The sequence below is a fragment of the Vulpes lagopus genome, chromosome 8 (genome assembly GCF_018345385.1).
Source record: "Vulpes lagopus strain Blue_001 chromosome 8, ASM1834538v1, whole genome shotgun sequence".
NCBI classification, from domain to species: domain Eukaryota; kingdom Metazoa; phylum Chordata; class Mammalia; order Carnivora; family Canidae; genus Vulpes; species Vulpes lagopus.
The window spans coordinates 100,420,590-100,433,224 of NC_054831.1; the positions used below are offsets into that span (position 1 = coordinate 100,420,590).

At 34.5% G+C, this 12,635-nt stretch overlaps 1 protein-coding gene across 1 annotated transcript in view; it reads right to left on the minus strand.

Annotated features, from left to right (window-relative positions):
- The window catches only part of ADAMTS6 (ADAM metallopeptidase with thrombospondin type 1 motif 6), a 278,857-nt gene that overhangs the window by 30,865 nt on the left and 235,357 nt on the right, over nt 1–12,635 (minus strand). The window contains exon 20 of the mRNA XM_041767368.1: nt 4,969–5,098. Coding sequence (XP_041623302.1) covers nt 4,969–5,098 — 130 coding nt within the window. The remainder of the gene's footprint in view (nt 1–4,968; nt 5,099–12,635) is intronic.

Below are 12,635 nucleotides of genomic sequence, written 5' to 3' on the forward strand. Positions count from 1 at the left end.
ATATTTGGCCTGAACTATAGTTACTTTTATATGTATTTACCCAATTAGATTGTCCTTAGGCAAGGGAGCCATTTCTCCCAAAGCACAATGCCTTTCACATTGCAGTTGCTTAAAAAATGTTTCTAAGCTTGCAGTCACAGTATTATCACAATGTGTAATACTCTATTGTTTTCACCCCTCTGATTTTCACAACTTTAAAAACCACAGCATCATACAGGAATAATATTCACTATCTAACAATTCTTCACATGAAGCCATATATAGAAACATTCTTTCTATAGAAAGATAGCATGGTCAAAACTGAACTCTTGCTCATTCTCTTTGGATTCCAACTCAGCATTACTTCCTTTTCTCATGGTGGGGCACTAATTGCCTATCAGTCATGGTCTTTAATATCAACCCCTCCCTTTTCCTTTTTCCAGTTATTTAAGCCTTTGTCAGGAATCCCACCATTTTCACTCAATGCCTCTGGAATTCTTGTTTTTTTCCTGTCTCTAGTCACCACCATCTTGACTACTATACTGTTTCTCACAAAAGAATTGCTGCTATGAAAACATTAATTTTTCCCAGCAAGGCTTCCTCTGCCTTTCAAGGTCTTCCAAATAAACGCTATTAATATTTCTCTACCAATGCCTCTTTCATCTATTCTTCTTAGTCCCTTCACTTTCTTTATAAACACAAAGATAAATTTTACTCTATTTTTCCAAACCCTCTTTATAAAGTCTCCAATATGACTAAAAGATATTGGAAGTATTTCATCATTTAAAAGGATAATTCTGGATTTTAAAAATACCATTAGGAATTTTAATAATGGTACTGGGAATTTGAAAATAAATATAGATCCTTTCCTCAAAGTAGGCAAATATATTTCAAATAGATTACAGTTTACGTTAAAAAAAAAAGAGAAGGAACTTTGAAAGAAACTTTGAAAGTATAATCTTAGAGTGAATAAGGCCTTCCTAAACATTATACCTAAAAAAGAAATAAAAGTTTGATAGTTTTTCTATGTAATATTTTAAAGTTTCTGTAAGTAAAAATAGATAACACCAAAGATAATAAAGAAATCATATGACAAACTAGGAAAAAATATCTGAAATAGAGGTAAAAGAATTAATATCCTTAGTACATTAAGAGTTCATAGAAATCAGTAACAAAATGACAATTATTCCAGTAGAAAAATGGTATAGGTTAGGCCATGCAGGGAAAAAACAAAAAGAGGTAATACAAAGGGCCAGCGAACATAATTTTTCAATGTTTCACCTCATGTGCAATCTAAAAATTCAACATAAAACAACAATTAAGTATCAAGCCTTTTTCCCCCAATAAAATAATCAAAGATTGTTTCTAAAATAATACTATGCAGGGGTGCCTGGTTGGCTTAGTTGATTAAGTACCCAACTTTTGATTTCAGCTCAGGTCATGATCTCAGGGTTGTGAGATGGAGCCCCACTTCAGGTTTGCACTGGGCATGGAGCCTGCTTAAGAATCTCTCTCCCTCTCCCTCTGCCCCTTTCCCCTACCTCTGCTCACTCAGTTTCTCTCTAAAATAATAATAATAATAATAATAATAATAATAATATCCAGTGTTGTGCAGCTCAGGGAAATGACATTCTAATACACTCTTAGTGGGAATGTACATCCGTACATTATTTCTGGAGAACAATCTGACAATGTTTCACAGACTAAAATATATTTCTGTTTGAACAAGGAATTCTATTCCCATGTATTTACTATAAGAGCATAGTTATAGAAAGCAAATGTTTAGCAGAAAAAATTTTTAATGCTGTGGTATTTTAAGAGATCAAAAGCTAAGACACAGCCATAATTGTTCAACAGTGGAAAACTAATTAATTAAACAAGGACATATCTACTAAATGCTGTAGAAGATACTTAATGTTCAAAATATCTTAAGGACTAACTACAAAGCATCAGATAATAGTATAATGCCATTTTGTTATATATACATGTCTATGTAAACATAGAAAAAAGACTGGAGATATACACTTCAAAATATTAACAGTGGTATTTTGAGTATTAAAGGTCTTTTTATTTTATTTTTACATATCTGTGTTTTTAAAACTTTATGCTTAAATATGTATTACAAAAACCAAGTATGATTATCATATCATCTGAAAAAAACCTATCTCCTTTCCTTTCTTCTACAGTCATTTGAAGTATTATTGAATTCAGTAGTCTTTCAATGATTTTTATCTCTAGAATACCAATGTCTACTGCGAATTTTATGATACAAAACGAGTGATATTTTCTTTTTCATAGTTTGAATTCAAAGGAATAAAAAAGAAATTAAAAAGGAATTAAGAAAAAAATGGACTAATAAATAGAAATATTTTAAATATCTATCTTTAGCTCTTTATGAAAAAGAAAAGTCAGCCTAAGTTTTCTTTTTCATATTTTCTTTATCTCTCTTTTTCAAATTCCATCCTCATACTTCCAAACTTAAAAAAAGTTGATAAATAACTTTTTATTTCAGTTACAAAAGGAAAGGAGATAGGAAACTTAATTTTAATTATATATTCATTCAAATGTCAATTATCCTTAAACTATATATAGTATATACATAATACATACACATAAATATACAAAACAACTCCAATGTAATATCCAGGCCCATAATACATGGGATGGGATGATGAGCCACTGAAATCTCAAAGGACTTTTGAATAGCATTTAAGGTGAAACAAATAAAAAAAGTTGAAGCCAAAATAGAACAGGTGTGACCAGGACCACTCAGAGGTCTTAAATGGCTGATCACACGCCAAACATAATACTTAAAATCCTGAGTGTCAAGAAATTAACTTGATAGGTTGAGATGTACAATTACATGAAAATAATGTTGAAACTTATTGGAAACATGGGAAGGAACAAAATTTAGCCCATGATTTTTTAGCAGTTTTCTCACTTCTTTTGAGTTAAATTTATAAAAATAATTGGCAGAAAGGAGAAAAATTTCTTAAAAATCAAGTGTTTTTGTAATATACATCATAGGTCATATTTCTATAGATCATAGGCCATATTTCTATACTTTTTCTTAAATGCATGTCTGCATTTTAAGAAATTATTTATATCATGATCACATTTTGAAAAGAAGAAACATGAAAATTTAAGTCTTAGAATAGGGCACCTGGGTGGCTCAGTCAGTTAAGCGTCTGCCTTTGGCTCAGGTCATGATCCTGGGGTCCTGGGATTGAGCCCCGCATTGAGCTCCCTGCTCAGAGGGAGTCTGCTTGTCTCATTTTCCCTCTACCCCACCCCCACTTGTGCGTGCTCTCTCTCTCTCTTTCTCTCGCCTTCTCTCTCACAAATAAATAAATAAAACCTAAAAAAAATAAAAGTCCTAGAATAAAAATTTCTTTCACTCTAGATTCCTTGCACTCCTTGTTTGGTAGTGATTGCCACTGTTTCAAAAGACTAGCAGTAAATATCTTCCTTTAAGATTCAAATATTTGGGCAGACACTGACTTTGGAAAATGAAAGTTCCTAAGGCATTACTGTACTGAAACAGATTAAGGAATGCATCTTGCTTTAACCACATTAGGGACCTGAATCCCTTATTGTGACTTCTCTGTCGTTACTGCATTGTAGAGCTTTCCTCTCCAGTTCTAAGGAGCTTGAAATATATAAATTCATTTGATATTTTCCTTATCAATTTCAAGTTGGGATAATTAGCTAGCCAGGAGGATAATGGTTACCCTGATATCTCAAACAAGGATGAAATGCCATTTGCACATGTTCTATCATGCCATTGTCAAACAGGTAAAAATCCCTACAAAGATCAATATTTTTATGATCAACTCAGTATCTCTGTCTTCAGCATCTTTGTCTTTTCTCATGTAATCATTGCCTTTTAAAAAAAATTTTTTTTTTAAGTAATCTTTATACTCAACATGGGGCTTGAACTCATGACCCTGAGATCAAGAGTTGCATGCTCTACTAACTGAGTCTGCCAGGCTCCCCTAATCATGCCTTTTGTTCAGTCCAGAAACCTTTCCTTTTTTTTTTTTTTTTAGAGTTTATTTATTTATTCATGAGAGACAAGAGAAAAGCAGAGACACAGGCAGAGGGAGAAGCAGGCTCCATGTGGGGAGCCCAACACGGGACTGGATCCTGGGTCTCCAGGATCATGACCTGAGCCAAGGGCAGATGGTCAACCACTTGAGCCATCCAGGCGTCCCTGTCCAGAAACCTTTCTGTTCTTACAGATTATAAAGTGTGACTCACTGAAAGCAGGTCCATATTGGTAAATTTAAATTTTTCAAAAGTCATCATTAAGATGGATGGGCTGTTAGCTTGTGCCTCCCTTTACAGTGAGCTGTAACTGCTACATTAATTGGCAGAATGAGGCTGAAGTCCACCTCTGTGCCTGTGCCCCAAACCCAGAAGATAGGATGATTTAGGATGACACAACTTAAAACTGGGTCAGCAAATTAAAGCACTGATATCCCATTACAGAATATTTCTAAAACATATTATGAGTCTTTAGGCTTTTAGGATAAATATCTGGAAAAGATAGGACTCCACATCGATATACTGTGTTAATTTGAACTTAGACACCATTTAAAAAAAAGATACCATTATTTTATATACCATTTAAAAAGATAAAAACAATGTTGATTATTACTGAAAGTAACACACTATGAATTGCAAGATGAATCTCAACTTCCAAGATGCTAAAATGTGAGAAGGTATATGCTTTAGAATTGATGAAATATGATAATTTCCAGCACTGTGCCAGGATCAGTCTATCGAAGTTCCTGTTTTAAAGGATTTCATTACCTGAAACCTATAGATAAATAGGAATCTTTGCTCAGTGAAAGGGACATCAAAATTATACCCTCATATATGCTTTATCCTCTTTTCATAAGATATGAATATGGTTTGAAATATGAATAGCTCATGTTTTTCTCTTTGCACTGAAAGAAAACAATTCTCACTCTTACTCTTACTTACTCAGGTGGGCAGGGCTCAGTGTTGCAGGCTCTTTGATTTTCAGGTGGCTTACTGTCAGGGTCACAGTAATTGTTCTGGACAATAGAGTTGTCATCCAATCTTTTACAGACCACCTCCTGTCTTTGGACACCTTGAGAAAAGGAGGACATTGTTAACTGAAGAGTAGTTTACTTTCCACTAAGTTAGGTATGCATAGCTTTCCTCTGGGGAATCAACCTCATGGATCGCTGCTGTTTTATCTGTTCCAGAAACACTTGACTGCTTCTCTAAAAAGGAGAGAAGTCCTGGTCATTATACTGCAATTTTAGGCAAAATTATTGTTCTCATATTTAGAAACATAACTGTTTTTAAGTTCAGAAAAGAAACTATTGGTAATTTTAAGCAATTAGTATTCCCATTTGTAAATTCTTCTTCATGCTTACCTTAAAAAACAAAAACAAAAACAAAAAACAAAACCAAACTTCATTTTCCTAAAATATTGTCAGATAAAATGTATGAAAATACATTTCAATGCAAAACAGTGATTGTATATCTGTTTAAAAATAAAAACAGTAGGGACAAATTCACTTTTTGATATTTTGTAGGACAAATCCATCAGTTTAAATGTCTTTATTAGCAACACATCACATTCACACATTTCATTTTTGTTCTTCCATTTGTAGATTTATTTCTCTAAAAGCCCACAAAGACTAGAATTTGAAGATTGCAGTAGGCCTCTTTTAGACTGCATTAGTCTGTTTGCTTTAACAGAGTTGGCCCCCTGTTGATTACACCATTGTCAAACAGTTATATATATATATATTCCTTGAAATAATGGCTTAGAAAATTATTATCTCAATCTTAAAAATTAGTCTATGTGACCTGTTTGCCACAGCTAAAAATATTCCCAATATAAAATTTGTAAAATTCTACATGTATGTTTATTATTTATTGGCAAAGATATCCACCACAACTTGCTCACATTGCACAAAATACAAAGACACACACAAACATACTCTTATTTGTAAACATCCCTGGTGAGTAGGCTTTAAGCAGTCTCATTTTTTCTTTAGTGTCAAAAAATCTAAAGAAGCAAAGCAAAGCTAGGTATACCAAGATATCAGAGAAAAAGGTAAAACTAAAAACAATGATATAAGTTTCAGATTATATAGAGGTAGCAGGTTACTTTTGAAATTGGATATAAGAACGTAAACTATCCTCTTTCTCCCCAACCCCATCCCTATAACCAGGTAAGTTAAATTACCCGTAAAGAGTTATAAAAACAGCATTAGCAGTATCCAGGAAACCATAGCTTCACACCTAGCTAGCCCCACACAAACCCATGGTTTTGCTTTTTTTTTCTTCCCAGCTGCTTTTAATAGCACCCCAAAGAAAAGACTTTAATCTCAAATTAGGGAAATCAATGTGCAATAGGACCTTTCAGTGAAAGAAACTGTCACGTTAAAAGCCATACACCAAATGCTTCCGCCAGGGTGCTTATAAGAGTCATGGAAATTCTGTATGTGCGGATGCCTCAACATCATGCGATACATACCTTTAGCTAAGCAAGGTAGGGAAATCTATGACCTTGATTGGGAAAATTAAGTCTTGTAGCCTCCATGATGGTGGCAAGCAGCTGAAGAAGGTATATTTTATTATTGGCAGTGACCCAAGACTCTTACTAATTTCTTTCAACAAATTTTTAGGTTTTCCTAAATTCAGGGGTCTAACACATAGGCAACAGTTTACTGGCAAAATATCTTAGAATATGTGTTGTATTCATTCCCTTCTAATCCCTAGAATAGGTCAAATCTCAGTTTATGTGACAACAGTTTGGAATTTTTTTAACTATTAAGCGTTAGATTTTTGAGGGAAGAATGATTCACTTTAGGCATAGCTGTGATCCATCCACAGATGTTCTACAATATTCATCAGCTATCTCCCCACTGTGTCATTCCAGTGGGCAGATAACTAAGTCTATGTGACCCACCTAGACAAAAAAATCTCTACCATTAGTCAGAGGATTCAACTACCATTTGCCATAGTGGCTCAGAGTATTCATCCTCCCAATTCAATATGTTGTTCCTATTGGGAAGAGCAGGGGATTATTTTTGTAAGTTACCATGGTCATTTCTTAAAAGTCATTCAAATATGATTATACTTGGAGAGGGAATCTCAAATCACCCATTTACATGGAGGACTTAAACAACTTTACCTGATTTTGATAATTATACTTAATAATAAAAAAAATCTGATTACATTTGCAATGAGAGTGTTGTCATTCAATTTAATATTTTGGCTGTTTCTCAGGAAAGAATAAACATTTTCAGCACTACAACATAGAACTGATGTTACTTTGCATTGGTGTCAGAAACATCAGTTCAGTTTCTACAAGTTAAGAGAAAATTCTACTTCCTCTAAATTAACCCTGGAAATGTTGTTTTGTTATAATCACATTAGTTTTTAAAAGTAGTCTTTAATGTAAAAGTGAGGCCTCTGCAATTTGAATCACAGGTGAGATATTAGTTATTAGAGGTGAGATTTGTATTTGATCTTAAGATAAATTCTAACCATGTATGTATCTTGAAAAACTTAACTACATAACATTTATTGTTGAAAATTTGGAAAGTAAGCAAAATCACAAAGAACAAAATAAAAAATATCCACAATCTCGTATCTTTGTTCTGGATCTTTATTTTTAAGGCTATTTTGCTTTTTGGTGGGCTCCAGGAATTTGTTTAAAATTACATAGTACACAAGCTGAACATGCCACTGAAATGTGGTTGACAAGTCATTCATTCATTCATCCATTCATTCATTCATTCATTCAATAGAGAATAGTTACTAAGTATAAGGAACCATATTTCTTAAGAGATACTGAACTAAGTGCTAAGGATTACAAATTGACTTAAATTTGTCAAGCCTTCCAGACTTCTTAAAAACTAGGAATTAGGAAATTTTGGGGTCACTTCTTTAGAAAACTATTCTTTACGAAGTAAAAATTAAAGTCTTCAAATAAACAGCTGAAAATACTCTATATTTCATGAAGATTCATTTTTCCTTGCATTCATCTTTTATTAATTTTCTTCTAAAATGTTCTATTAGACAGTATGGTATTTCACACTCAAAAACTGACTATACCAGTAATCTATTCCAAATCTTCAGACAATGCTGAACTGTCTTCCTCCAACAGCATAAAAATCCCCTTCCAACTTTTACCCCCACACTTGGCAGATTCACAGATTTTCCTTTTCTTTTTAAATCAGTAGCAACAGGATAACTCTAAACTAATGCACCTAAATTAGGATGGATTTTGAAACATACTTTGGGACTAAGGAAAATACGACTTTTAGCTTTAGAAAGTAGAAAATACAGATCAAGTAGAAATAATCTAAACTAAGTCAAAAAGAAAAATGATTGAATTTAGAATCTTTTTATATGATTAAGCCTTTTATATATAGCTTCTTTTAAAGTAATCCGTAAAACAAAATAAATCTTGTAAAGTAATCTGTAAAACATTGCTAAGAAGTTGATTCAAAGCCTGTTGGGAATAATTATATCCAGTTACAAAAAATCACTATGCTTTCAAATCTAAAGACTTACAGTTTATAACCAAAAACATAAAATGTCCACATGGCCAGTCAAAGATGCCTAATCAAAACCAAAATTCTAGTGACTTAGCGTCCATGTCCCCCGGAGATATGCAGATGTTCTGCAGAATTTAATTGTTCAAATTTAAAACTGTACTTGGGATGTCTGGGTGGCTCAGCGGTTGAGCATCTGCCTTTAGCTCAGGGTGTGATCCCAGAGTCCCGGGATCGAGTCCCACATCAGCCTCCCTGCATGCAGCCTGCTTCTCCCTCTGTCTATGCCTCTGCTTATCTCTCTGTCTCTTATGAATAAATAAAATCTTAAAAAAACAAACAAAAAAACTGTACTAATTATATTTTATTCTTAAATGTCTAAAGTTATTGGCATGCAAATCCTATACCTGTTTTTTTAAATTTAATATAATTTCTTTTCCACGGTTAAAAAAATTAATGATTTCATATTACAAAATTTAAGTACCAAGATGTCATTACAAATACATATTTACTTAAAACTCTCTAAAATGGAACCTGTTTAGAGATTTTTAATCTGCTTATCAAAAAATCAAATAGGATGGTTCTTAATATGGAAACATAACCCTTAATTTTAGTCTTTAAGTTTAAATTTATCAGATCTTATATTCAATATTTAATTTTCAGCCAATAGTTAAAAGTTACAGATGATCAGGGAGCCTGGGTGACTCAGTCGGTTGAGTGACAGCTCTTGGTTTTGGCTCCGGTCATGACCTCAGGCTCATGAGATCTAGCATCCCTTGCTTCAGAATCTGCTTCCCCTTTCCCTCTATCTCTGCCTCTCTCCCTGCTCGTGTTTCCTCGTTCTCTTTCAGAAAGAAAGAAAGAAAGAAAGAAAGAAAGAAAGAAGAAAAGAAAGAAAAGAAAAGAAAAGAAAAGAAAAGAAAAGAAAAGAAAAGAAAGCCAGCCTTAAAAAAAGTTATAGCTGGAATGCCTGGCTGGCTCAGCAGTTGGTGTCTGCCTTCAGCTCAGGTCATGATCCCGGGGTCCTGGGATCGAGTCCCATATCGGGCTCCCTGCATAGAGCCTGCTTCTCTCTCTGCTTGTGTCTCTCCCTCTCTCTCTGTGTCTCTCATGAATAAATAAAATCTTTTAAAAAATAAATAGAATAAAATAATTTAAAGAAAGTTATAGCTGATCTGTTTTCCTACCAAAGGTTCTCTTGTCCAGTGAGAGGAAGGAGTACTCAACTTTGAATCATTGCTCTAGCTGTATTTTAGGAAATGGCTTTAACATTTTGAAAGAGCACATACCCCAGGAAAATTATTAAGAGGTCCAGTGAGCTGCAAATTAGTCCAGATGGAATCCTTCATCTACTGCGCTTACAACAGGAGATGGTGATGGTTCAACTGAAGACCGTTGGATCCTCTGCTACATGCAGAGGGCCATCCTCAGCAGCTACATGCCTAGGGCCAATCTTGAGCAAAGGCTCCAGAGATCATAGTGCCTCTCAGTTTCTTCTCCTTTTCAGTCTCTTCTTTATTCCCCTTAAAGGCTGTTCAGTGTTCTCATATCCCACTTCTCTCTCCTTTCAGAGAATTAAGTAATTGTACAAATTCATTTGTAACAGTATTTGGCAATATATTGCCTTTCACAGAACAGTTGATCATTTTAAAAGCAGAGAGAGGGCACTCAGTGCACAAAAATTACCACCTGATGTTCACTTGAAAGAGTGATATCTGTTAAATCAGGACATACAAGGGGGAGGATAAAGTCAGGAGAAAGACCTTCTAGGTCTTTTCAAATCTACTCTTAAGACTCAGGATTCCAGTATTAGACCATTCAGTTGGTAAGTGAGCAGTCTACAACCATATGTGAGTATGTGAGTTAGTCAATAATGAGAAGAGAGGTATAAATGTATCCTTGGGATTGACAGGCTAGCCAACATCTAGGTAATTTAACCTAGTGGCACAGCACATCATATCTATATCTGCTCAAGAAACAGTCTTCTGAAGAGGAAGGGGGGAGAAAAAAGTCAGAAAGTCAGAGCTTATACTACAAATGTGGTTGGTGGCTAAGGCAACAATTTGCTTAACCACAGCATCTAAAGTAGCTAGCAACCAAGACAACACTCTATACAACTGTAATATATAGAGCATATGGCCAGCAATATTAATTTAATCTAAATCTTCACTATAGATAGCATCCAAACAGCAACAAGTGCCAGGGGAAAAAAATGTCTCTCTGCTGGGCTTCTCACTGATGGAATCTGGCTATTGTGCTATGTGATTATTGGCCAGACACAAGCATCTGCAGGGCAGAGTAAAGTCCATCTGCCTTGGATCAAACCACTGGCACCCAGTGTACCAAATCAGCTCCACTCACATGCTGTCTTCTCCTGAATTGCCTCCTGCTAGTTTATATCTTTTAAGGCTTCCTTTCTCTGTCTCTCCCAGTGTCTTCCCTTCCATCCTAAGCAAAACTAGATGTTCCAAGGAAACACAGGATTATATATACACACACACAAAAAGTACAGTTCTAAAATAGTGTATTTTTCAGCAACTGTGTTTAGTGACAGTAAAGTAGGGTGGGGCATACACATATTGCATTTATTTGATATCATACTATTCTTAGAGGGAATTTCATTTCTTTCTTTTTAATTTATTTTTTCTTTTTTATGACACTTTTAATTTTTAAAATATTTTCTTTAAATTCAATTTGCCAACATATGGTATAACACCCAGTGCTCATCCTGGCATTTCTTTCTTTTTTAAAGATTTTATTTATTTGAGAGAGAGTGAGAGAGAGACAGTGGCATGGACAGGGGAGAGACAGAGAGAGAACCTCAAGCAGAGCCCCACACGGGGCTCAATCTCACCACCCAGAGATCATGACCCAAGACAAAACCAAGAGTCAGACACCTAACTGACTGAGGCACACAGGCACCCCTCCCTGGAGGGAATTTCTACCACTCATTAGACATTAACAGGAATCTCTTCTTTGGAAAGTGTCTAACTTAACTCACCTAATTCCTACTATGTCTAAGTGAGATAGTCTTGACTTCAGTAAGATTACATTAAAAGGGGGGGGGGCAAGGCAAGTACTAATATAATTATATTAGTAAAATAATATATTTATAAAATAATAAAATAATACATTTTCAGGTCTAATAATCTTAGTTTTACAGTCTATTTTGTTTTGTTTTATTTTCTCGTTTCTCTTTCCCTGATCTTTTTTTTTTTTTTTTAAGATTTTATTTATTTATTCATGAGAGACACAGAGAGAGAGAGGCACAGACACAGGCACAAGGAGAAGCAGGCTCCAGGCAGGGAGCCCGACGTGAGACTCGATCATGGGTCTCCAGGATCATGCCCTGAGCTGAAGGTGGTGCTAAACCGCTGAGCCACCCGTGCTGCCCTCTTTCCCTCATCTTTATTGATCTTAAGCACTCTTTTCATAACCAAAGGTCTATGCTATCCCTTTTCACTTTATCTTGTTATTATACCTTTTTGTAAGTTCTAGGCAGTTTAGGGAAATGGCCTCAGGTAAGTTTTCACTCTCCTGGGTAAAATGAGACAATTAAATTGATCATTTCTAATGTTTCTTTCACATTCAAAATTCTATGAAAGTTGTCTCCTCTCTTCTTTCTCCACAATTCAGTTGCTTAGTTTTTTTTCCCCCTTTTATGTCCACCATGCCCCCATATTCTACAGGATAATAAGTCTGGAAAATAGACATTTGTTAGATTCCTTTAGTTTTGTAGTCTTGTTTCGGCGCTTGAATTCTTACCAATAGACATACACATGATAGGGGGTAGACGTGTCAAGAGGCAGAACATAGCTAGGAATAGGAGTTTGTGAGAGACAAGTTTCCTATAAAGAATTAATTCACATTATACTAAAAAGAAATCTCCATGATCTATAGGAGCTTGTTTTTGATATTTTATTTGAAATTTTTAGAGAAATGATTTTGAGAGTACAAGAAAATCTTGAGTTTCTTCTACACATGGTGATGGGTTTATTACCAATAAAGAAGGTTTCCTTTTATTTTTCTTTAAAGACTGTATTTTCTTTCTTTCATTTTTTTTTTAAGATTTTATTTATTCATGAGAGACACAGAGAGAAAGAG